The 27,989-nt window shown below is 37.1% G+C and overlaps 1 protein-coding gene across 1 annotated transcript in view; it reads right to left on the minus strand.

Annotated features, from left to right (window-relative positions):
- MYO6 (myosin VI) overlaps nucleotides 1–27,989 on the minus strand; it is an 82,297-nt gene that overhangs the window by 47,937 nt on the left and 6,371 nt on the right. Inside the window, 10 exon segments of the mRNA XM_009895762.1 lie at nucleotides 49–215; nucleotides 2,851–3,057; nucleotides 5,702–5,782; nucleotides 12,082–12,246; nucleotides 13,903–14,000; nucleotides 16,220–16,275; nucleotides 18,163–18,268; nucleotides 19,290–19,419; nucleotides 21,521–21,594; nucleotides 27,217–27,286. Coding sequence (XP_009894064.1) covers nucleotides 49–215; nucleotides 2,851–3,057; nucleotides 5,702–5,782; nucleotides 12,082–12,246; nucleotides 13,903–14,000; nucleotides 16,220–16,275; nucleotides 18,163–18,268; nucleotides 19,290–19,419; nucleotides 21,521–21,594; nucleotides 27,217–27,286 — 1,154 coding nt within the window.

A 27,989-nucleotide genomic window follows, 5' to 3' on the forward strand; every position in this document is an offset into this window, starting at 1 on the left:
CCGCCGCAGGCCGGTCAGTTAGTCCCCCCGCTCCCGCGGCGGCCGGACCCGGTTGCCACACGGACACACACACACACACACACGCTCCGGCCCGCTCGCCATTTCAAAGCGTGCTCTTCCAACGGCAACGCAACGGCAGCCAGTTGGGCATTGTTACGGACAATTCGGGGGGACGGGGACGGGACACTGAACTGGTGTCGGTCTTGCCGCGACGACTAGCAACAACGTCAACTTTGAAGGAATTAAAAGTTTGCCTCCGGGAATTACTTCATATGTTAAATGTGAAGAGTCAGTTCTCCAAAAAACAAGGAAAGCCCCAAACCAAAAACAAAACACAAACACACACACAACCCCACCACACAAACACAAAACCCCCACCCCCCCAAAACCAAAACAAAACAAAAAAACAAAAAAAACCCCCACAACAAAAACCAAAAAAACACCACCAAACTAAACACCTTAAAACCACAAAAACGCAGGAAAAAACCCCACACAAAAACACCACCAAAAAAACCCAAACCCCACAAAAACACCAAAAAAACCCCCACAAACACCCAAAACAAAACAAAAAAAAAAACCCTCAAAAAAACCAAACCCAACACCACCACCCCCCAGAAAAAAAAAAAAAAAACCCACAACAAAACAAACAACCCAAAACCCACCACCCAAAAAAACGAATAATGAATTAAACGAACGAATGAATGAAATTCTGTATTTCTATCACATTGTTCTAACCATGGGCTGTCCGAAACGCTAACCTGCTTGTAAGTAACTACCCCAAAACGGCATAAGTAAAGTGCTAATGCTTAGAAACGAACTGCAGGGATTGAAACTTTTGGATGTAGGTGTTCCCGTAACCCTCCAGGCTATCTTGCTACCCAACATTAGCGCCTGGCACGGGAGGCTCCTGGCACTTACGTTTTCAGATATGGGAATGTACATTTTCCTAGGTAAACAGCGGAGAGGCGTGCTTCCTTCCGCTCCGCGCCGCAGTTCGTCCGGCCACTACCGGGTTCATAAAGCACTAAGCGAAGCTCTCCAAACGCTTTAGCAAAATCTAACACTTAATTACACGTGCCAGGATTACAACATTTATTTCCTGTTGTTCTCAGTAAAGTTGATTTGTACAGATTAGTTAGTTATTCCTTTTGGTCTCTTCACTTGTCAAACATTGCTCGAATTCCTTAACTCTACAATAATGCTAACTGGGGGGGGGGGAAACAAGTCCTTAAAAGATTAAGGCTTTTGTGACTTGATTTTGGGAGCTCTAAACCACCATCTGACCTGGAGTAAACAGCTTTTGTTTGGTGTTTCCCAGGTTTTCGAAGCAGTAACAGAACTTTAGGGGCTGGTTGGTACAGAGACACACTACCTGGAGCAGTTCAAATGAACGCTCAGTATGTACGCATACCAGGTGAGAGCAGAATAAAGCCTGGATTTGCAATGAACCTTTAGAAGTTTAATAATTTATTCCAGAAAAAAAAATGGGTTTGAATTTCAACATTCAGAGGAAATAAGTTTCCTGGTGTCCTCCTCTAAACCCTGACTTTCCTCACCATCTGTAGCTCCCCTTCTCCTTGTTCCTTTACCTCCTGAAACTGCCTCTCTGCTCACATTTGCGCCTTTTTCACTCTGTCCCACCTTGTCAACCCCAAAATCCCAACTCACAGGAGGCCCAAACGGGGAAGCTCCCTGCCAGCTTACTGCTGAGCCCCATGAAGCCACTAACCTTCTCTACCCCCACATCTTCCCAGATTTGTTCACATTAATCGTGTTCATTTCAGTCATCAGGCAGATGGCAAGATCATGAACCAACACTGGGGAGGTCTGGATTTGACCAAAGGGGGGGGGGTGGGGGGTGAACCACACCAAAAAATCCCTACCTTCTCTGTGACAACCCTAAACTACCCAGTCTGAATTCAGACTTTGACGAGGACACGTTGGACTATAGACCTCCTACGATCTCTTCCAACCTGAACGTTTCTACAAGTTCTGTGGTCATTCTGCGCATGGGGTCAGGAGTCAGTGAACCTATAGGGCTAGTACTCATTTAATTCATCATTCAAAACACCTTTTAAAATGTTCTTTTCTTATGCCCTTTCTGAAAACTTTACCAAGTTTGGCAACAGCTATACATAATTGAAGTAGGACTAAGAGGAACTGATTTCACTTTATCTTGTGTATCTTACAACTCAAGATAAAGATTTACATACTTATCTTGTCTACTCTAGTTATATTTGTAGTATGTCCAGATCAAGAGTTTCTTCAGTCCTTCACAAATATACGGACAGCAGTTCTCAACTTAGAGAGGCTGATTTCAGTAGTAAGGTCAGAAAAACTGTTCCCAGAATACTCGCTCTCTTTCCTCAGCCTTCCTGCACATTCTGCTACTGAGTCCCAACTCATCTTGTGAGTGACATCTTAAAATTAGGATGTTTACATTTACCTCAGTTTTTGCTGTAACTCTTTTTTGCTCACCTCTCAAAATATGAACGTGATGGTATTTTTGGAAGCCAAAGGACATAATGGCTTTCCCTACAGATGGAGTTGCTAATTTCAAGATGTTTTCATGACATTAGCAAGAAGCCGGACTTTTAAAAATTATTATTAAAATACAAAAAAAGTCTCTTTCCTTTATATCAAACTTTGCAAGGAACAATTTCTTGAACAATTTCAGTGAGAGCCTATTTGCATGTAAAGAAGTACAACTTTAAAACAAACAGGTAAAATTGACTTCAAAATGGGGTGAATTAAGACTGAATTACCCTTGAACACACGGTAGATTTCTAAAGCAATAATTCACATGGAAAGGAATCATCTATAATCAAGAGTCATTTTCAGTATTTTTACAGAAAACAATTTATGTTTCATCTAACCTGAAGTGCTCCCAGCTTCCTCAAAATCAATATTTCCAAGGTGAAGGACACCAGCCACTACTCTAAAAAGATCAAGTTTTTCTGCATCATCCAGTCCAATCTTTTTCATCGCTGTGCACATTCTGTTAAAATCTCCGTGATCATCTAAGAGTGGATCCTTTAAGGAACCTGCTTTGAGATACTATAAAACAACAAGACAAACCAAAAAGTCAGTAAGTGATTTTAAAGTAAATGTAAGCAATTACTTCCAGTCAAGAATAAACCATAACAAAAAGCATAAAAAAGCATGCAAAACCCCAACTAAGTAGAAAGACATTAGAGCTCTTCATACAATACAGGCTTTGTAAGAATCCTAATTTGTTGATACTTTGAAGCATGATCTTCAAACTTCAACTTCAAAGCACACCTCCAACTGCCTTCAGAAAGCAGAAGCTGGAGAGCGTAACAGCTCAGGAGAGGGGAATACAGGACAGTGAGCAGTGGAAAGGAAGAGTCTGGCTGAGGAAGCTACTGAAGCACTTATACCGAGGAGTGCTTCTGGCCCCTGGCCATTGAAAGAAGAGATTGAGGTCCTTGTAATAGGGTGACGGAAAGTTTGACAGGCTACGGGAAAGAAGCACAGGACAAATAAGAACTGGAAGAATTATCCCTATCACAAACAGACTTATTTAGAGAAATATACTTGTTCATGTTTGCTGGTGATTAAGAAACAGTAAAGTTGTTTGCAGTGTGCTATGAATTGAAAGAATACCAGCTACATTTTAAAACACCAATTTAATATTTTGCTAATTTTCCTAGTTTAAATACATCGTAAGCCATTTTAATTATTAACAGTTTTAAATAGTAGGTAGTAACACATCTGCATGCAATCAAGAGACTAACTCAACATGCACAGACTGATCTAAGGTTTTACAATTACTTTGAAATGTTTTCAACTAAAAAGAATAATTAACTTTAAAGAGAAGCCTTGTTAATGTCAAATAAGCTAATGCGATTTTAATCAAAACAAAACACCACATGCATCTGAAAAATTCACTTCACACAACATTTAGACACATCAAAAAAATTAAACTCCATCTTAGTTATGTAAAATGATCACCTCATCTTCCTGATAAGGAAAACACAAAAATAATTTAGGTATTAATGGACTATTCCAGCTACTTCTATTAAAATAAACAATATTTTTCATAAAATGACAGAGTAAATATTAAATTTCTGATTTAAAAACCTGAACAATGCAATATATTTCCCGTTTAAGTGGCTAGACTAAGTTTTAATATCATTGAAATGCGATCACTTATTGCGCCTCCAAACTGACATGGCTGTAAGAGACAGGTATTATGGCATCATATGTTCTACTATTTAATGTCCAATACATACTTTCAGAATTATTCTTTCAGCATATTTTAGTTTAGACAAATACTTACTTCAATTAAGTCCTTTAGAGGACACATTTTATGACAGAACACCTGTCTGTAAATCACATCAGAAGATTGCACAGGTTCACCTTCCAATAGTAAGCATAAGTAAATGTTGATACTTTATGCCTACATAAATGACCAACTTCACTACAAATCTTTATTTAAGGCAAAATAGGTAAACTGCGGCAAAATCTCTCAACCATCTCTTAGCCTATATGCTTGACAAGAATGAAATACCTGCCAGCTTTCTGCCTCACAGTAATATCAAATCAGCATTTCTGCATCTCACTCTCCACCAGAAAATGGCCTACATTCAAGCAAAAGAAACTGGCACTATGTGCTCAGGGTTACAACATATAAACACTAGAAATCCAGGAGTAGACTTTACAATGTTGATCTGTGCAAAGGAAGTATCGATACTGTCTTTCATAGCTAGGCACGAGCTACGTACAAGCTCAAACCCAAGTTCTCAAAGGTAAAAGAGATGGCACAGTCATCATCGGAGACAAGCTCTTGAGTGAACTTATCTTTGTATTGTTCCACGTGTATATGCAGCTTGCCCTGCTACTGAATCCCAAGTATGGATTTCATTAAGATTTGAAATATCTTCCAGCTACACAAATGCAAAATTCATCCTTAGGTGAAATGTGATGAAAATTGTACTAGACAGCAGAGTAGAAGTTTAATGAAGTGTTTAAGCAACTTCCAGTTCACATGCACTGTTAACGTGGATTAAATTCTTTCATGCTCTCCAAGCTCAAAGGCTTAAATGCTACAAATTCTGGTAATTCCAGTTTTTAAAAAAATGTAAACAGAGATGGAGCAAGAGGAATGACATGTTTTGAAGTTTCACACTTTATGCCAGGAAATACCATGCTCTGCTGTCAGTAATGGTTCATAGCAAGGGGACAACAAAAAACAATAAAGAATGCAGTGTACTGAGGACGGGGATATACTTGACCTGGAAGTGAAGTTGCACTAATGTTTTATAAAACAGTTTGGAGCATCACTTCAAAAATCCAGACAGTAAAAATGGCTCTGGAAACAACTGCTTCTGACTTATTCCTCGCAGTAGTAGGACTTAAAAAGAAAATGACAGAAAGTCTTGGACTGATTTTTGTTTTCCACAGAAGACAAGCTGTATCATTAAGTCTTATATAAGAATGAAAAGGAAATAATTTTATATACTGTCCCACTTGAGATTTTAAGATGAATGTTAAAATGCATTTCTAGGACTGAACTCCAAAACCAGAGTTCTGAATGTAGCAGCTTTGACAGTACCCATTTAGACCTATAAAGATGTGTAAAATGAACATTTCATTCCATACTGTAAAACTGTAATCATCATTTTCAACTCTATCTGCATTACTTAATAACATAAACTAACTGAAGATACAAACGTACCTCAGGACTCTTGCGATTTTGCAAAATCTGCTTGTCTGTTTCTTTGTTAGCGAAGTATCTGGTACAGCCTCGATTTAAATACTGTAACAAGAAAAAAGTGGAAATGCATACTTAAAGACAGAAGTCAGGAAAACATATGCTTTTAAGGTTTGCTCTACATAGCTTGATTTATTCATATGATACCAACAACATGCTAGGTATTCAGAATTCATTCCTTGAAAATGTATTTATTTACATCTACAAAATTACAGAAGTGCAACAGTAACACACTTCTATTGAAAGTGTCTCAATTTTGACAACTGAAATACCATTTTGACACCGTGGGATATTCACTTTGTTATGTCCCACAATCTTTTCTTAATGTTTGACTCTACTAAATTTATTAATGGAGTCTGGGATTGTAGAAAAGACAAACAAAATTAGGAACTAAGAAAATAAATTTTCTGGCCCATGTGTAATACCAAACTTTATGCTGGCAAGCTGTACAGAACACCAAAAAAGATTCGACAATAATATTTATGTTTTCAGCAATATATAGGCTTTATATAGTATACCCAGGGGCAAGAGGGGTAGGATCAAATAATTTGTAGTACTATGTCCAGTGTAGCTTTATGGTCATTTTTTCCCTCACCATTGATATATTTCTATAGGTGAAAGAGACACAGTGTAAAAAAACACCTTGAAGAATATTAAGAGCTTATAACATGGTACAAGCAGAAGCCTAATTCAGAACCCAGTTTCTGATATCAATCTCACATTGTATAGTAAAGGGAATAGACCAAGCATTCAGATGATGACTGACACTTCCAGCAAAATGGGATTGCTGGCTTCTTCTTTCTGATTTGTTCAGCTGTAAGTAAGAATGCTGTCCAAAAGCTCAGACAGAGCCCTTTGTCTAAAGGAAGTGAACTGATTCTTTGCTCTAGCCCAGGAACAAAGAAGATGTTTTCAACTAGGTGAACACAGATAATTCTACATTTTGATTCAGATTTACACGCAAAATGCTAAAAAATAAAATATTCTTCAAAGCATTTCTAACAGCAGGAGAAAACTAGGTGACAAACAATATTAAAACAAAGTGACAAGAAACACTGTTCAAAGTTAGTCTGGTGTTTAACAAAACATTGAAAACGTTTTCTTTATCAGCCAGTAAGAATGCAAAGCACAGCATATTTTAAACACAACAATATATCCCTGTATTACAGTATTAGTAACACGATCCCAGAAACTGGGGATGAGGAACTGAAAGAGGTCGTACTGTTTAGGAAGAGAGTGTGGAAACTTACCTGACAGACAGTGAACATGAACCAGCACAGTATTCAATAATAACCTATGCAGGTTACTATTAATCTTAATCACAAGATAATAGCTTTCATTTGAAAGTTAAAAACGCAAGTAAATTTACATATTAAACGTAGGAGAGATTATATTTTTAAAGCACACAAATACACAGCTTGAGGTTATCATGTATAACATTTAAATACCATTGTGCTTTTTGGGTTTTTTTAAACTCTGAAGTACAAGACACAATTGTAACATCAGTGACCCAACATCTTCCAGAAATTAAGATCTGGAAAAAAAATCAGCTTCTCATCTCCATCAACTGTACTCCAGGTACAGATTTACCGTGCAGCTTTACTTTCAAAGCCATGTGGTGCAGTCCAAACCACCTAGACCTATAAGGTTCAGGACAGGGTTAGCCTGAGGACTTTGACTCTCTGAAAACTTCTGCAGAAGAACCTAAAACACAAGCAGCCAGGAGTGCACGCTTTTGCGTGGGTGTGCTCGGAGGAGGAGTGGATAGGAAACCTGCAACTTTTCATAATCCTTTGCCAAGTAAATTCATGCTTCCCCAGGGGAACTGTAGGGGAAAGACGAACTAGCAGAGAGGTAATCCACCACAGTGCTGCTGAAATCCAGACAACAGGTCAGGCAAGTGCAGCCAGTGCAGTTGTCTTGCTCACATGCCCAGAGCAAGTGCACACCTATGCCAAGATGGGCAAATGCATGGGGAGGAGATCACAAGGGATCACTTAAGTCAAAGGGAAGCAAGCCTACTAGGGGGAAAAAAGAGCATTAAGTTACCCTTCGCCTTTTAATACTGTTTCCCTTCTGTGAAAAATGAGAATTACCTTAGATTTGAGACAGTCCTACTTTCACATGAGTGTAGTTAAGAGAAACCAGGCATTGAGCAACACATGCTTGAGTCTTAGAACCCAAACTGGCCCTAATTTGGACTTTGACTTGATAAGCTACAAGGTACAAGACAAGTGGCACAACAGAGACGATGCAAAACTGTATCTTTAGGAATGGATTTATCTAAATAACCAATTTAAGAGTATGATTTTTTTCCTGAATGTTTTTCTTGTCCAAAAAATTGGCATTAATATCAAAACACTGATCAATCATCAAACCTTGCCTAGTGTAATATTACCATCTATTATTAGAAGCTTGAAAGATGGTATTTCCATGGAATTTGAATCTGACAGGCATGCATATAATAAAAAAACATGCTAAAAGAGTGACACAAGCGTGATTATTCAGAGCCATCTTATGATAAAACCTGAAGCAGCAAATGAAATGAAGAACACAGAAAAAATAATCCCGATAAAAGTAACACAAATTTAGGGTTTGGGTTTTTTTCTCCTAAAAATCTCCGATAAAGTGATACTTCATGAAAATTTCATGCAATATGACTAATAAACTTGAAGTTTATTTGTATTAGTTCAGATACATACAAAGATGAAAATTATCCTAAGAGTTTTTTAATTAAAGATACTCTACTTTAATTTCAGAAGAGAAAAAAAAAAAGAAGCTTTAAAATTTTTAAATTTAACATGCAGGACCTTAACTGGATCTTTCACGTGCAGCAAGGAACTCAGGATTCAAATACTAACTTATGGTAAAGCAATAAATATTCTTAATGGAAACGAAAGTACCTGCTGCAAACTTTGCAGAAGCCAAAATAATTATGTCACAGTGTGATAAGGCTGGTGTGACTGTAAACTCTTTATAATTGAAACAGGCGAGTGCCTTCTGTAAAGGCACTCGGGCTGTTCAGTACTGTACTCCACCAGTCTGATTTTAAGCAGGTTATAATTCTGACCTTGACGTCTACAACCTTGTGTGCTCTCATGAGCAGTTTTTGATTTTAAAAAAAATCCCCAAGAGTGGGCAAGCAGCGTATTCCATTCCAGAATTAAAATATCTATTAACTACAAGAAATAAGTTTTAATGGAAAAGTGGCTGCACAATAAAAATATGTATTTGAAAATTTGTTCAAGATTTTAGCTTTAATTTAAAACATATGAGAAAATATCCCATAGAATAACTGCACAGTAAAGAAGAAAGTTTTGAAAACTAGCTCCATATTATATGAAAATAAATGGTGTTGATTTTGTTGTTTTTTGGTTTGCTTTGGTTTAAGTATTGTGTTTGTTGAGTGTTTCAAAAGAAAAGCTTTCCTTCAAGAGAACAGAAACAGTTCCTTCTTAATCATTAGATCAAGTTTCCATCACACAAGTGAGTACAAATAGATGAACTATAAGAAGATACAAATTAAATATTTCAAGAAATAATATAAGGTATATAAAAGCCCCTAGGAACACCTTTGAGGAAGTAAGGAAGCTTGTCCTAAAATACTGCCATACCTTTTAGGGAGCTAGATCACCTAGATACCAAAGTACCAATGTTATGATGTGCACAATATAGAAGCGCAGCCCTGTGCCTGCTTCCTGGCTCATCAGTAAGCAGAGACTGACTTGGCCAAGCCAAGAGAAGAGGCAGCACCAACCTGCTCACCCACCAGTGTACACCCACCTTACCTACAATAAGTGCGCTAATTTCAGTGTCACCTATGCAACCGCTGCTTTGCACAAAACTAGTAGGAGCTTTGTATCTTTAAGGCTTCTAGCCCTCTGCTGAATTCTGATGAAACTGAGTACAAAAGATTTTGGGGAAAGTAATAGATAAGCACAGTCCAAATTTCATTTAGAAAACCAAGTAGGAAGATTACACCAACAAAGAAAACAATCAACATAGCAATGTCATGTTTAAGATCAAGGAAGTCTAAAAAGATGACAGTCAATTAATTTATATCCTTGTAACTCACACGCTCTCCAGGCTTGTGTTACAAAACCCTTCCAAACCCATGGTAGGGATTTGGTCTGTGTATTTTGAGAATACACAAAATTTTGCTTCCATGAGATTCCAAGCCAGGCATAAGCCAAGAAACAGTGGAGAGATGGAGACAAATGACAGAACACAAGGCAAACAACTGACCAGTGTTTACCAGTAGGATTTGATTTGCCAGTATTTTTCTTTTCAAAGTCAACAAAGCACATGGTGATATTTGTAGATATTTACAGTTCAAGTGTGATTGTCAAAAGGAAAAGAAGAACAAAACAAAACAAAACAAAACCAAACCAATATATTTATATATATAATTAAAGAGCAGAAAACAGGAATGAATGACTGAAGGCAAGAGTCTTCACCTTACTAGTAAAACATGTGATGACAGTATAAGACGTGAATAGGCTTAGAAGCACCTTGAGAGGGATGGCAAAAGCTTGCTTGGAAAAGAAAGAGAAGGGACAATCAGGAAAACAACGAGAAACAGCTGTATTAGTGAGGTTGTATTAATTGGATACAAGTTCAATAATATTCATTTCTCAAGAAAAAAAATTACCGCAATAATCAAGATTTAATACACTGAGAATTAAAATAATTTAAAAATAAGAGAAGCAGGGTTGGAGTCACTCAGGCAAAACACAAAACAAAATGGAGAAAAAAATTTGACTGACAAGAAAGGAAAGGAAGCAAAAGGAAATGTCATGTTATTCGTTGATCATTTCTGAAAACAATTCCATGAAATCAGAACATAGAGAAGAGGAGGAAAAAGAAGGAAAGCTGGAGGAAAAAGTTAAAAGTTAAACTGAAGTAGTAAAACCATTCAGTGGAAAAACTGGAGGAAAAGAATGCAAGAACATAATGGTAGGACAGAAAGCCAGCCCGTTTGTGGGACTGCTACTAGAAACGTAACACAGAATCGCGGTTTATCAGGAGAAACCATATAATCTCAGAAAAAAAAAAAAGCAAAAACCCTAAAAATAAAGCATGGGGAGAAGAAGGGAAGGCAGTAAACAAATCAGAAGTCATAAGAACAGGCTCGCTAGACTGAATTAAAAGACCCATACTATATAAGAGCTTGTCTTCAACCACGACCTCAGCTTCACCCAAGGATTTCACTGTTCCTTTCTGAGCAAGGATAACAAAACTGTGTATGCTATTGACAAATATTGATGTACATTGCAGCATAACTCAATATTTCATTCTCCCTTCCTTTCCCAGCAACTCCTAAAATTCTAATTCATTTTTTCCCCGCCACTGAACATTAAGCTAACCTTTTTTAGAGAAGTATGCACAACGATGCAAGTCTTTTTTAGTTTATTTAAAGTTCACTTTCATTTAGGTATAGTTAGGAGTATCACATTCAGCACTGATTTTGTTTGCGTTTTGTTGGCTTCTCCATTACTTGAGTGACTAGACCAGCAACAGGTTGTGGAAAGATAGCCAAAACTCAGAAATAGTAAGCAGTCCTCAGGAAAGAACAAATTAGGTGAAGAAAAACCTAAGAGAAAGGATCATGCTTAATGAATAGAAGTAATCTTGGCAGGGAGAGCTGAGCATGGGCTTTGGGTCAGTCAGAGATAAAAGGGAGAGCTTTCAGCTGCAAGGGACTGGTGAGTAACCTGAAGTGACCAAGAATGACAGAGGAGTATGATGAGAGGAACAGGAGAGGCTCAAAACTGGAGCACTACTAACATAGTATAGAATGATAGGAACAAGGTGCAACAGAGTAGAAAAGACAAGTGACATGAAAGCACATGGACTGGAGCAGAGAAGCACAACAATCTTGTCACTGTGGTGGGAAGTTTAAGGGAAGAATAATTTAAGAGAGAATTGTGGGCCAACCCCTACATCTTCCTAAGCACATGGTTGGAGTATTAAGAAATAAATGCAGTTTTCAGGACTTAAAAGATGGCTACACAAAACAGTTAGATCACAATCATGAAATTCATACTTTACACCTCTGGAAGAGACAATAACAACATTACTAGCAGTTGGGTATGCAACAGTACATTTTTAGAAAAAAATGAGGAATCTTTACTTTAAGACACAAAGTATAGGACATCTTCCAATAAGGAAAAAACGTAGGCAGCTTTATTTCAGAATCAAATACACTTAGCAAAAAATATTCTGATTTTTGTAACAGGAAAGAGTCTGTCAAAGATAATAAATACAGATTTTAATAAGATCTTTATGAAAAATCCACGTGTGGCAGTATGAGAAGCTTTACAAACACTGACTCTGATACTCACCCTAAAGTTGTCAGGTGAGCTTAGATACAGTTTTTCCCTAATGTCTTCTGGAGCACCAGCACAAAGCCTGTAAAAGATATGATAATTCCTCTCTTCTTTGCCTTGCACACAGATCCTAGATTTCTCCAGAAGGTAATGCGATACAAATCCACCAACCACCGAGTTCTAGGAGGAAGAAATATTTTTCTGATTATCTGAACATTTTTTGGATTATTTGAAATTCAGAAGTTTTCGGTTTACCTTTGTCTGATCATGGCTTGCTCAACAGACACTGCTCCAAAGAAGATTAAAATGTATCTATACCTAATACATATTAAGCTTAGAAAAGAAATCATTGCCTTTGAAATAACTTCTCCCCCTGGCTCATGTACTGCATATAGATACATTCCTCTTAAAAGTGTCCACTTCACCCCAACAAGCAGAAAACCTTGGCAGAATTTCAGTAGTTCCAGCGAAGAGCATTGCTACAGTCAGCCTTACACTTTCAGTGGATGGCAGTAAGTGCCATTACTCTGCTATTACAAGCTCCTCTAGTTGCATTTCACCGAGACCATCATCTGGCCTATGACAAAATCCCCTGTGCCTAGACAAATCTTAATAGCAAGGAAATTCCTGAGCTTATGGCCATTACAGCAACTAAGAAGGACTCGCTGACTGACAAATTTGACTATGGTTGTGCAGTCATTCACTCATTAAGGAAGCTCTAGCCTGTACTGATATTCCTTTGAGAAACCAGACCTAATAAGGTCACCACAAAGTGCAGCCTGGTGAAGTATGAAGTCTTGTAAAAAAGGGGTTCGAGTACACAGGCTGATCTTGCAGTAGAAAGTTGAAACAGGTTTTTAAGCAGTTTCTGAAGATACTCTGAGTGCTATTTGCTTCAACTGAAGCAATTAATCTGAAACACTATGTAAGTGTTGACAGCTAAGTTGACAGGTCATGAATACATCATTCCAAGTAGACATTTGGGTCCTTTCCATTAGTTTATTAACATGAATGGGACCAACAGATAAAGTCCCTCTACCCTTAAAGGAATTTAGTTATTTACTATCTAAACTCTTAACCAAAGATCTGAAGTTTAGTTACAAAACCAAGCGATTAAAACTTAGGAAAATACAAGCTCAAGACCAGATGATGAGCTTAAACTCTGCAGGAAGGAACTGCAAGAATTTATCGATGTCCTCAATCACAAAGATGAGGAGGTAAATACATAATCTCTACAGGGAACATCGACAAAAGACTTCAACTTGGACACACTGGACAGCCATACAGTCATCCTTAGTTGTGGAGTGTGTATACAAATGCTATCGAAGCAAAACTACACCCAAACAAAGAAAATTCTTCATAAACTACATAATGAATAGTATTCTGACAAAAAACCCAATTCCATTAGTTCTGTCACATACATAATACTAACATGAGGTCCTAAAATCTCAAATACATAAAAATACTAATAATTATTTAAAGTATTAAAGCATTAAGCTACATTTATATCTGTTTGTATCTAATATGCAACTTACTTATTTGTGCATTAAAGGAATGCATAAATACTTAACAGCAAGCAAGTAAGGGAACAATTTTTACTCTTTTGTGGATGGAAGCATTTTTTCTACTGACATGACCCACTGTTTTCCAGTAGTGACACAGTATTGTGTGGCTTTGGTTTTCCTTTCAAGCTGACAAGTTACAAACCAAACGCGTAAAGTAGGACAGTAGCTATTTGCTGCAAGATTAGTAAGTATATTCAGCCTACTTCCAGTCTAACATTTACATTTTATGACAAAAAATCATCACTGGTTATCTGTAACAAAATTCCAGTACCTTTTCATTAAAGTGAATTTCAACAAATTTCCCAAAACGACTGCTGTTGTTGTTGCGAACAGTCTTTGCATTTCCAAAGGCTTCTAATAGGGGATTTGCTGTTTGAAAAATTAAAATTAAAAATTTTGAAGTGTTAAAATTTGATCAATAAACTACCGAAAAAAAGAGAGAACAAATATGTACCAATTACTCAGTGAACTTGTTGGGAATAAGGAAAAATACTACCTATCAGGAATAATCAGTTTTTCAAACTGTACTAGATACGCTTTGGTGGAACTCACAATGAAGTATATTTAAATATCATGTAACACTGCAAAGTATTTTAATCAATACTGTAAGAAATTCAGAAACAAACACTGAAAATTATTCAGTCATGTTCTTCTACAGCAAGTAGGTAAATAACTGATACATAAAATATACGAGACAACACACAATTTGACACTTCCCAATGAGTTGTTATTCATAAAATCTGAACTACCCATTTATCCCATAGACAAAAGTGCCACTTAAATGTCATGCATGCAACACGTTAGATTGATTAGTGAATTAAAAAAAACCCAAACGTATTAGAAGAGTGTGTTGATTTCAAAAACAATTTTAAAATGCCCTTTCAAATCTGGTCAATTAAGTGATTGAGTGATTTTATTGATTACTGGCTGGGGTTTTCAAGTGCCTTAAACCCCATACAGAAAGAGTGGCACCAATCTAAAGCATATATATATGTACACACATCATGCACAGTTTAAGCAGTTTGAAAATGCTTAGTAGTTATGAAACACAAGGCCTCTGAAAGACTGCATTTACTAGCTCTGAAGATCAAAGAAAACCGATTTACTGAATTGTGCTAACAATAAACCATTGAAAAGATCTGCAAGATTTTTTCAGGCTTTTTGCTAAAAAAACATGTATTGGAAACTAAGTGAGCAGAAGCTCAGATTTAAAGCTCCACTGACAACTATCTGCAATCCGTTCCTACAAAAATTAAAGAATGAAGAATTAACTGCAATGGTTGGATAAATTGTGGATGATAATGCATCGTTTATTAGGACAACATAGGCATTAACTTGTTTTGTTTTGGCTAGATTTTCATTTTTTAATACTTAAAGCTTATGAAAATGCAAATCTGACTTTCAAAAAGACTTGTTAAGAGATATTTGATAACTATTCAGGTATTTTACATAATATTAACAGTTTTGAAGAAAAGATTATGAATAAAAACAAATTGCAAGAGGTCTTTCAGATAGGTTAAAGGTTCCTCTAGTAATACATATGCTGTAAGCGTGTTCATTAAAATTGTGCCTAAACGTCAAAATTCATGCATCAGGTGCTGCTTTAGATTAAAAAACCCAAACTTTTCTAAGAATACCTACAAGTACAAATTGAATTTATGGCATACTGCATCAGGCATTATCCAACACTTGGCCACGTTCTGAGTTCCTTTAGCATACAGTGGATTTCACTAAGGAATTGGTTTAAGCAAACCTACAGCAAGAAGAGATTAAAGCCTGCAGTAGTTCTCTCAAATAATCCAGTGTCTTGAATGTGCAAATAGAAAATTTAAAGCAAAAGGAAAAGTAAACATTTTTGGTTTAAGAAAAAGACAGAGTAATGAAATTCCAAAAGTAGTCTACTATATGCTGTAGAAGACTAAAACTGACATATGAGGCGTTATTAAATTGGCTGAGAGTTGTTTGGTTTTGAGATATTTATGTTTTCTCAAAATGTTTAATTAGGGAGTGCATACAACATTAAAGAGGCTCAACTGGATGATCAACACAGTCTCTTCTGACCTGGTTTGGGAGCCTATTATAAAGACAGACACAATGAAATTGTTAATCCTAATTATGTGCTTTCTGACAAAAAAGACCTACAGAAAATGATGCAGAACCATAATTTAAAAGAACTTCCCTGCTTTATTTGACTTTGAGAACTTTATAAGAAGAAGGAGGAATTACTCTTTCCTGATACAAACAAATAGTAATGAGAACATAAGATTGGTTTTGCAGATTTCACACAGCATAAAATCCAATCTTTGGTACACGTGTGTGTGAAGTTCAACTCAAACATACACTTAAAATATTTTCTAGATCAAGGACTACATGACACTATACTAAATAAAAATAAAAAATATGTTTCAGAATTTAGGATCAAAGTAAACTACTAGTAAACGATACCCTAGGAAGTCTGATAGTATTTCCATCCTAGCTTTTATTTAGTTACTGTTGACTGACATTTCAAATTTGACCAAAAAAAAAGCAAACCAAAAACACCAAATCAAACATTGGAACCTTTAATTCAATTAAAGAAAATGCAATACCTTCTACAATTCTATCATCAATATCTTGGCCAGAACCATAGGATTCTGTCAAATACCTGTAAAACAAGATAAAAATATCAGTATCTTTCATGTGTCAGGTTACCTCAACTCAACAGGACTTAGCACATCTGTGCACCATACTTACTAACCATTTACTAAAGGGAAAGCATACTGATTACAAGTTCCAAATACCTATATCTTTTAAAATAAATGCAGTTTGACTTTTCTTTTTTTGTTAAAACAAAAATATTCCTGCAGACTTCAGATTTTTTTCAATACTTCAAGAGACGTTAGAAATTTCTTCTAGAATATCTAGCATATGTAAATCACACTTTTATACAAATATAATGATGCTACTATTGTACTATCTGTAGCTATTAATAATCTTGGTAAACACATGAGGTTTCATATGTATTTCCTGAATTAAAGACTGCTTCCATACATACAGCTTCTGTGTTCAGAACTAACCAGTGTTAATAAAAATCCCACATGGAGATGGTGAGATAGGAAATTGCAGGTGCATAATCAAGGTAAGACTCAATTTATCAACTGAAGAAAGAATTTGAAAATAAATCCACAAAGTTACTTGCTCCAAAGTTGCAGCTCTCCTCTTCTCCGCCCCCCACCCCCACGCACAGGGCATGCTTTGTGGAAATTCACAAGTAGATCTGGGACATGTTAAAAACAGTTCTCAAAAATGAGGCCTTCTAAAAATATTTAGGAGCAATAACTGAGCTGTACTAGCACCTTTTTCTTTCTGACCACACAAGGGAAAAATCTTCCTTGTTTTAAAACTCTGTGACTCTATGGGGGCGGGGGGGGAGAAGCAGCAGCAGTATTTGTCTGCCGTGTAATCAGAACTTCCTTTGCCGAGAAGCAGAAGAATAACGTCCTTTGAGAGCATTCCTCAGGAGATGTTCTCCCAGTGCCTGCTGTCTTTGTTTAGTCTTTAGCAGGATCAAAGTTAGGATGTCCCCTGTAAAAATCGTTACCAGCACCTTGAAGTAATTCTATTAAAGGCTGCACAGGGGCAGAGAAGAGCAGTGTGAAGGACAGACAGCCATGACAGTTCTTCAAGGGATGTGGAAGATACTACCTCTACTGTACATACATACTAGAGAATACATGATGTCAGGGAAAAGGGAATTAAAGATTTATACTGGGGAACAAGGACAAGGTGAGGAAGGAAGCATATTCATACTGCTTGCATACTGCTGCCCTGGATAATCAGGCCACCTGTGATATAGGGGAATTTAATGGAGCAGTGCTTTCCAGTAACAGTGTTCCAGAGTGATATAAAGCAGTTAAAGTATAAAGCAAATATGGTCAAAAACATTAAAATCATATAAGAGAAAGCAAGGCTGCCATATATCAGCAACATGGCTGCCATGTAGCTTAATATGCTTGATTTAGTATCGGTCATACATGAACATCAATAAATAACTAAATCCCGTTATTCAGTCTTATTCAGTAAATGAGGGTAAAGTATATTACAGAATCTCTACAGTGATCTCAAAATCAAGAGTTAAAAGCCCTGGATGCTTAAGCAAACCAAAGAAACAAAGACAGGGAAAACACAGAAATGCACATTTATGGCAAAACCAACAGTATCTTGCAAGATACAGTTAAAATGCCTAGTTATGTTTTCATCTACCACAATACCAGATGTGCAATACCAAAATGACTGCATCATAAACCATAACTACTACATGATGTCACTACAACAGAGTTAAGGTTTCTGTGAATATATAGCCATTTCCATGTTATTATGTCTGCATTTAAGTTTAACCCTATGACTTTCCTGTATTAATGTGTACATAGAAGTATCTTACTGAATTGTGGCTTAAACCTACTGATTACTTTACAATTTAATCTGTCTGTATGTCAACCAAATGCATCAACACAGGAAATTCAATGAATAACTTTGGTCTAAAAGCACAAACCTCAAAACAAATTTAGTATTTTCTGTCTTGCCAGCTCCTGATTCTCCAGAGACTATGATGGACTGACTCATTTTGAGCACTTTCATGTCACGGAATGCTTTATCAGCTTAAAAAGAAGAATAGGTTAAACATGACAAAAATTAAAATTCAGCAGAGTTGCAACCATAAAGTTAAGCTACAATACAAAAATTAAAATGTAAAGTTTTCAGGAAAAGACAAGTAAATCTTTACAATTGAGTGCATCACAACTTATTAGCGCCTGTTTCCCTTTCAATTATATTATAGTTGCTCACCCTCAAACACTGACATGTAAGAGCTTAAAGTCTTTAAAAACAAAGACCTACTCAACTATATCCAGGACAAAATAAAAAAAATTAAAAAAACCCCCACCACCTACCACTAAATCTCTCGAATTAAATGTATTTACAAAATTGTAACCAATCTTACTTTAACGTGCCATTTAAAGGGAAACTTTCAGTTGTACTTTGTAACAAATAGCATCGGAGACAAGGAAACTTGCAAAGACGTGGGTAGTTTTCTTGTTATGCAACAGGTACTAAAAACCCAGCCATTTATATTTTTGATTACAAAACAAAATGCAACATGATGAGAAGGCTTTTAACAAGCCAAATGTTGATTTGTAACTTCCAAACAATTTTCTTTCTTAAACAAAGTGACTGAAATCAGATTTATCCTGTTAATAACATTTAAAGGCACTGTCTGCCTATAACATGAGCATATAAAAAGAAACAGTGCCTGTGCTCTGGCAACATAATAAAAGGCAAAGGAAATCGCTACTCTGAAAGACAGTACCAATCATAATTATGTCATTCTTCACTTCTAAAATCTGAATTTCTTTCTTTTTTTTTTTTTAAATGGTTGTGAATTATATTTAAACTGCTTAGACATAAAACACTGGAGGTACAGAATAATACCAATAGGGTTGCCAGGGTTTCTAAGTTACAAGTTCTTCAAATTCCAACAAGATTTGCAATTTTAGCAATCAGTGGATTTATTTTATAACAGTTTAAAGTAAATTAATTACTGTTACAGGTGGCAATTTATGGGATAACTGTGAAGTATTTAATGTTTGTTTTGTAAAAGACAAATACATGCTTAATACATACCAATAGCAAAAACATGCGGTGGCAATGTTCCAAGTGATCTACCCTGGTACTTTTTAATAGTATCTGAAGAATAGAACTTAGGTATATCAAAATATGGATTCACTGCAATAAGAATGTTGGCTACATAGGTCTGTGAAAAAAAAAAAAAACCAACAAACAATTAACAGCAAACTATTAGCTAGTATCCAACCAAATGGTTAACAGCAATTTCCTGTTACTATTGAAGGCTACAGCCTAAGTATAACAATTACATTTACAATTATCTCCATCTAATGCAGTTATAAAAAAGGGATATATTTTCAGAATTCATCTAATTATCTTCTCGGGACTTCTCTGAAAAAGCACGTCTTGGGAGAATTTCCTAACCACTGAGTTGTGGAGCATGTCCTGAATTTGACCTTTCTCCCAATCTCCTTTTAAATTATTTCCTATTGTCCGAGTTACTGGATCAAGAATAAGACACCACAAGCTCCTCCTCAAAGTGAATAAACTAAGCTTCCGGCTAGCACAATGCACTCTCCTCCAATGAGGAGGATAATTTTTCAATATCTAATGGAAGAAACTCAGCAAAAAATCACCAGGAAGGACCGACAGGACCCTGCCTGGGAACGCTCTCAAGCCAGGCAATAAAAGCATTCAGCCGAGAGAAATTAGCTATGGCTGCATCCACGGTGAGAAATACAGAATGCAAATGTTCTCTCACAGAGAAGGAATTTCAAAAGAATCTCAAACCAAGACTGCTTTTTACCTTTCCATAGGATAAGGAAGACTGAAGATAAGGGTTTTTTTAAGGTTTTGAAAAAAACTTTCATAGTTTGGTTATAATGGCCAGATTACATGCAAGGAAGAACAGATGTCTGAATCACAGAAAAAAGCAGATTTGCAGGAAAAGGTCTGAAGAAAATCAGATAAACCTTCAGCTTGAATAACTTATTTTGTTTGTTGTCAATGAGCATATCCCTAGACAACTGAAATTTGGACATTATCATGCTATGTTGATACGAGGCTGGATCACACACAATATATGAATTTCCTTAATTGCCTCTGTTTTCAGCACTTATTTTACTGAAGAAAAACATTTCTTCAAGAGCTGCAAGTAGTAATACTAGTTTTCCTTTTAGTAACAAGACAAATACTGTTAACCAGCATTAAACAAAAAGAAAAAAAAAATTGTTGATTCAAACTGTAACTTAATGTTAGAAAGGAAGGGAGTTAAAATATGAATTGAACCTTTATTTTTTTCTCCAGATAATACACCAGCTTAGGACAATGTATTAGTAGTATTTATTTACAATGAAGAAAGGCTTTATGAACCTAAATACTATCCTACCTCATAAGCAGTTCAGTTTTAGAATTTTACTTCCTTTGAGTTTTTTGGGGTTTTTTTTAATTATTATTTTTCCAGAACAGTGTTCAAATGGCTATTTTTTAAATTTATTTTAAAGCTGGTGCTTGATCTTGAGCCATAAAGAATTTATAGCTATGTACAGTTAACTGCAACAAAAGAAAACAACTATACTTTCTTTTTACATTTATATAAAATGGGTTAACTCTACTTCATTTTAGAACAGTATGCTAACGCAAGAGAATTATTTTAACACCGACCCTTAGAAAATATGTAGAACTGTTTTGTATCACCACTAGTCAGCCTGCTATTAGAAATACAAAAAAATAAGAAAGAAAGCAAGCTCTTATCTATCTTCTATTTCACAGCTGTCAGTGTCTGGGCAGATGGCAAGGACAAAATGTAATTTAGTCAGAATTCATTAAGTACAATTAGGCAATGTGATAGCAATATAAAAGATTAAGATGGACATTTGAGCTAGGAGGTGTCAAAGACGGCACCTGTTTGCTTCGTTCAAAAATAATGAAGAAAGAAAACCATCTTTGTTAACAGCTACTCTATGGGCGAAGTAAGTTACCTGTAGGAACGGACCTTTGTGATAAAACGCTGTGCTATTGGTGCACATGAACAGTCATGTAGAGAAAAATCTATTACTCTGCCTCGTAAAAATTAGCTAAAATTAAGGTGATTGCAATTCAGATCTCAAACAGGGTATAATGTTAAAAAAAAAAAAAACACAAAAAAAACCCTAAAACCTCCTAAGTTTCCAATGTTACCATTTCCGTTTACTTTCTGTTATAAGAAAACACAGAATTGTAAACACTTGTTTTGTTGATTTTTTTGAAAGGACATCATTAGACTGGTTGTCATGACATGTAATACTTACGTAAATTCTGTCTTTACTGTACCGAACTTTGATATTGTGAAGGAGAGTGGCTTCGTTTAGATACATAAGGGAACCTGCAAGTAAAAGACAATCATACACCATTAAGGGCTCAGGACCAGCTTCATGTACAGCCAAGCAACTAAATCTTAGGATTATGGAGAATTTTACTTCCACTCTCTTTGGTTGTATTTTAGTTCTATCATTTCTCTACACTGTCTTGAGGAAGAACTGCTGACTCAATATACGTTTTAAAAACCGTAGACCTGCTCTTTACTGTACAACTGGAGTTACAGAGAGTTGGTGAACAAGGAATCAGACTGCAGGAGTCTCAACACAGGCCCTGCTCAGCGCAGGCTCCCTTTTACCAGCATTTCAGACAAATATGGTGCGTCTCCCTCCATGCTGTCCTGTAAGCACAGAAATCGATGCCTACCAAAATCCCCAAGACCAACCGTTTCCTTCTTTCCAGTTCCCCTCTCCAATCTCTGCCACAGTGTCCACAAGGTAATACCATCCAATGGACCTTTAGAGTAATTGCTGTGTTCTGGTGATTTTTAGATATTTATATTCACTGATTCAATCGGGACATACTGTGCTAGAGGCAGCAGCAGGCATCATTGCAACACCAGGCACCAATGCCTTTCACTTTGGAATTCTGTGGCTACCAGGCCTCCTCAAAGAAACTGGGGGGGGTGCCGGCGGGGGGGGAATGTTAGCACAGAAAAACCTAGCTATTTTTTATCTTCGCTTGTTAATATAAAATAACTGAACTAACTCTGCTGAAATGTTACAAGGCAGCGGCTCAAGGCAGCGAGCAGGCACCCACAGAAAGCTTCAGACCATACAGGTTCACATTCTGGCAAAGCTGGTCATTGTTTTCAGCTACAAAGCACTGGAAAGTGTTGGCAGCCTTAATTACAGAGGTCATTACCAGTTCCCGCTGTAACAATATTAAAAACATTATCCCTAAACCAACTGAGGGCACTACTCATTACACAGCCTGCATTTTCAAATATGCTTAATCCTCTTTTTCTCACCACTTAATATTCAAGTACCCAACGCTATTTTGGCTAGTTACAACTGACGGAATGGTAAACCTTACAGTACTAGCATCACTTAAAAACTTGTATGCATCTGCCTACTGTTGATGGAGTGATCACTGTGCCTGTAATTGTAACTGCTACCCCAGACCTCACACGAGGGCCACGTATGCACCTCTCATCTATAAAGACGAACAAAGCTGTTTCTCAAGTTGGACCAATGCCCTTTCTTGAGGTAAAATGTACTCCAATGAGGTAAAATGTACTCCAACATATTTGAAGAAATGTGGAAGAAGGGCTGCCAGTTCTGATGACCCAAAGTCAACCTGGCCAGCCACCTCACCCTGCAAGGATGCCTGAAGCTCAGTAAGCAGCTCTTAACATCTCCTTCAACACTTCTCCAGCTGAACCAAGAGATACTGGCAAAGGATAATGGGAGCTTCTCAAGAGCATCTGTGTTTTTGTCTTCAATCTTTTCCCTTTCCTTCCACAGTGGACCCAGGAGTGGCTCTGCCTCCTACCACCTGAGATCGGCCTCAAGCGGAGGCAGGTTCAGTAGCCATTTGCAGCCTCACTATGGCTTGCGTAGCTCCACTGAATAACAGCCATTCCTTCCATTACATGACTAAACGTAGCTTTGCTTCAAACGGTTCAAATTGTTCATGCTTCTCAAAGGACCTGGGTTGTTTAGAAGAAATCATTTTCTCCACAAAATCCTTTGCATACACATCCCTGTGTTGGTGGATGCACACCACCCATGCTTTAGCTTTAGGCTAAGTAAAATCTCCCTTTGGATCATAAGAGCCTTGGAATTGGGCCTGTGCATGATACCTTCATGAAGCAGCAGGCTGGCCTCCATCACCACGGCCTTTCCCCTGCCACCCCAGCAGACCCACACCACCCACAAACCATGCAGTCACTGCTGCAGAGGCACCTGAACGCAGAACTTCTCCTCTTCCCCTCCCCATTGAATTGTCTAACACTGCCAAGACCACCACTAAACTGTGTCCCTAAGCACCATGTCTACCCGTCTTTTAAATACCTCCAGGGATGGTGAATCCACCACTTCCCTGGGCAGCCTGTTCGAATGTTTGATAACTCTTTCGGTGAAGAATTTTTTCCTAATATCATCCTAAACCTCCCCTGGCACAACTTGAGGCCATTTCCTCTTGTCCTATCGCTTGTTACAAGTGAGAAGAGACCAACCTCCACCTCTCTACAACCTCCCTTCAGGTAATTGTAAAGAGTGATAAGGTCTCCCTTGAGCCTCCTTTTCTCCAGGCTGAACAACACCAGTTCCCTCAGCCGCTCCTCATAAGACCTGTTCTCCGGACCCCTCACCAGATTCGTTGCCATTCTCTGGACACGTTCCAGCACCTCGATGTCTTTCTTGTCATGAGGGGCTCAAAACTGAACACAGTATTTGAGGTGGGGCCTCACCAGTGCGGAGTACCAGGGGACAATCACTTCCCTGGTCCTGCTCACTACGCTATTCCTGATACAGGCCAGGATGCTGTTGGCCTTCTTGGCCACCTGGGCACACTGCCAGCACACTCAGTCCACGTAGCTGAGAACACTGCGCTGGGACTGCAACCTGCAGGTCTGCCTCCACAGACCTCTTCCACCTTCATCTTTTTTAAGAAGGTCACCCCAAGAGAAAGAGACGTTACAAGGAAATGGGCCAGAAACAGAAACTCCTGCTTGCTCTCATAAAAGTTAAAATCTCCTCCTCTTCTTGTGTGTGCCTTGGGGGGAGGGGAGGGTGTTAACTTTACGTTTGCTAATTTATTTAAGTCATTTGGATTCTCAGTATCGAGTTGAAGAACTACTATATAGTAATTGTCTACATACGCTTAAAGAAAGCATCCTCTCCCTTGACCCTCTCTTCATAAGAACCTCTCAGGGTTTGCAGTATGTCTTAAAGGAAAGAGTCATCAGTTAAGCACCCTAATAAAAACTTGATAATTACCTAAACTACAAAGGACCCCAAATCTCAGTGTGTCCGCAGTACTCTCCTAGCAGGTCCTTGTTAAAGTAGTTATACCTGCAGACTCAGTGTGTAATGGGAGCTTGCTCCCCCAGGGGATGTTGCTGCCTCCACTCAAGGCATGCAAACTAAGGCTTATGTCAGCAACTTCGAAATGTATCTTCTTTAGAATAAATCCTTTAAAAGAGGCATCCATATCCAGAGGCAAAGGAAGTCACCAGAGAGAGAATTCTGAATATTCATGTGGCTTATGCCTAAATATAACCAATGTATGTATGTGCATTTAGTAGTCCACATATTTACTTACACACACACAAAAAGTTCACAGAAGTGAAGTCAGGCACTAAAAGCTAGGAAATATCAATGTTAAATTTACTCATACTAGCTCTCCTGTGCACACAATGAAGCAGGGGTTTTATGGAAAATAATTTTTTCAAGTAATTGTAAGGCTCTGCATCTGCAGAACTTTTTTTTTTTAAAAAAGATTCTTATCTCGGGTTTTGTTTTGTTTTTTTTTAATTAAAAAAAAATAAAAAAAATTTCTTGGCCATAAAAAAATAAAAATTCCACATATGGTGACAACCCCACAAAACTGAGTGGAGTTTGGGGAGAGCAGAAGAGGAATGTGAATCACAGAAAGGCGGGGGGAGTAGATGCTTTGTGTTTGTACTGCTTGCAATATTTACTGAAAAAATCAAATTTGAGGAAGGGCTAGATTCTCAAAAAGGTGTCTCTTGCAGCTAGTGCCTTTGGGATATGGAAGACTGCACATATGGTGACAACCCCACAAAACTGAGTGGAGTTTGGGGAGAGCAGAAGAGGAATGTGAATCACAGAAAGGCGGGGGGAGTAGATGCTTTGTGTTTGTACTGCTTGCAATATTTACTGAAAAAATCAAATTTGAGGAAGGGCTAGATTCTCAAAAAGGTGTCTCTTGCAGCTAGTGCCTTTGGGATATGGAAGACTGAGGGTGCAAAAAAGCAATACTTCAGCAAATTACTTCCTACTAAAACATAGGCTGGAATAGTAAGTGTATCATTAACTAGTCTTTCAGGATTTTTCAGAACAGTATTATAAGGTGAGACTGAAAGCACTCAGTATTTTATTTTAAGTTTTTTCTTAAAGATCAGTGATGCTCAGCACAGACGCTGTCTGGCAGAGAAGGAAAATGAACTTGGGTTTAATGCATCCTGGAGATAAACCTCAACAAGTGAACAAAAAGTGAGAATATGTTAGAAAAGTCTCAGAATAACGTTTGATACAGAAAGGATTACTGGAAAAAGCATTTCTAAGTTTTGTATTTTACTCAGTAAGTCAAAGATAACATTTTCTGTGATAGGAAGACTGTTTTAACTTAATTGAATAGTATTTTGCGGGAATCTCAGATTATTTCTGTAATCTCACTACAAATTTCATTTCCCTGAGACATTGAAGTGCCAGGACATCTCAGTAAAAGAACTGTGACAGATGCACAGATTTGCATTTCCCTAACAATCACCACGTGCAGAGAATACAGATACCAGCTTTGAAAAGTTTCAACCTGCATAATGTTTGCAAAAATATAAGCAACTGGAAGCAAGGCTACCAGCTTGGTTCCACCTGTAACGACACTGCACCATCTAAGTCAGATCTCACCTTCTTGTTCCTTACGGAGCAGCTGTAACATTCAGCTGTATTTCCTGCCACAGGATATAAATACTAACCCCTATTTGAAAACAGGAATTGTGGTTAGGTCGCCTAAACAACTTTCAAAGTCCTAGCCTCTATTTTAAATGAGGAACAGTAGAAGATACTTTTGCCTGCCATTTACAAAGTTACCAGTATTTGCACCAACCAGTAAAAGACACAGGAAATGTTTAAAAGAATCACCTTCATCAGGTTTTCAAGACAGGAGAGTCTCTGTGATTTGTTCACACAGAGCAACAGCAGCAAAATATTTGTTTAACAGTTCTCTAAACACTGATGCTAGCGCTTACTCATCTTTCTTGGTGCTCTCTCCCCATATTTGAATAGAATATTTGTTTCCACACACCCAACTAGAAAATATTTAACAAAATAAAAGCCCTGCAGATCAACACTAAAGTTTATTACACAAGTTCACCTCAAAATTCCTTCTCCAGAAGAACTCCTGTATCCAATTCACTATAATCTACTGCCTTTTCCAATGGCCTTGATGGGTCCAGATTTCTGTCTCCCGTTTTGGGAAGATTATCTTAAAATTTATTTTCAATTACCTGTACTTCCACAGGAATGCTATCTGAGAAATGGGTTACATGCAGGAAAATGCTGTACAATACAGCTGCTGATAAAGCAACTAATTCTTTTGCTGCACTATAAAAGATATAGTTAATCCCCATAATGCTGAAGGCAGTTGGTCCCGATGCAGTTAGGTGACATCTGCTATGTATCTGAAGTCAGGTAACAGCTGTATGTGACAATAATGTAACTATGACTTTCTCTAAAGTGTTCAACTGAAAACTAAAAAACACAATAAAGTAAGCCCATTTTAAAAATCACTGAAGAAGTTTAAAGGACTAGTGTAGAGGTCATACATAAATTCAAGCAACGACACAAAACACAGACTACAGGAAGCTTGTAAGGAAACAATATTCTTTTCTATACAGATATTTTTTTCAAATGCATAATTTATTTTTAAATTCATAACTTACAATTATCTTCTACATCCTTTTTGCTGTCCTCTTCCGCAGGAAACACTTGATTGATAGCAGCCTGGAAAGTCTGTTAAATGAAACATATTAACATTGTCAGAGTTCTATAAAAATAGAAATATAGTTCAAAGGTATCTGATGCAAAGATACAAGTGAGTGCACTGTAATAGTGTATGATTTAAAACAAAGTTGCCAGCTTTATACTTCAGCATTGGAAATTTTACTGAGTTACTAGATGCAGGTAGGAGCTGCTGCATTTACATTACTACACTACATTATAAAATTGCAGTCACCGTAGTATATATTTTTGTTGCAACAATATTTGATGTTCATTTCCAAAATTGCATGTCATATTGTAATATCACGTAATATAAAAAATAAAGATAAAAAAAACATACTGCAAAGGGAACAACATTGTAAAGGACATACAACTTCCTCAGGTTTGCAAAGAAACACAAAGAATAAAAACCAAATTATTAGTTCAAAGGACTGAGCTGTCATTATCATATGCTGTTTTTAAACATTCCTACTTAAAATATAAATGTTCAATACATAATATCCTCTGTATCCCCAAACACTGTAGCCTTGGTTGTTGCTTGTTGCATTTTTTTTCCTTCAATAAATCAACACTAAAGTAAAGTAAGACCTTCCTTCAACCCTTGTATTCCCATTATACAAAACAGCCATTTATCAAGTGTTCACATCCAACTGGAAAAATTCATAACAAAAGCAACTTTGTTTCTTCTTTATTCTCCAGAAATCATAATTTATAT

This window comes from Charadrius vociferus, unplaced genomic scaffold (genome assembly GCF_000708025.1).
Source record: "Charadrius vociferus isolate BGI_N301 unplaced genomic scaffold, ASM70802v2 scaffold362, whole genome shotgun sequence".
Classification (NCBI taxonomy): Eukaryota; Metazoa; Chordata; class Aves; order Charadriiformes; family Charadriidae; genus Charadrius; species Charadrius vociferus.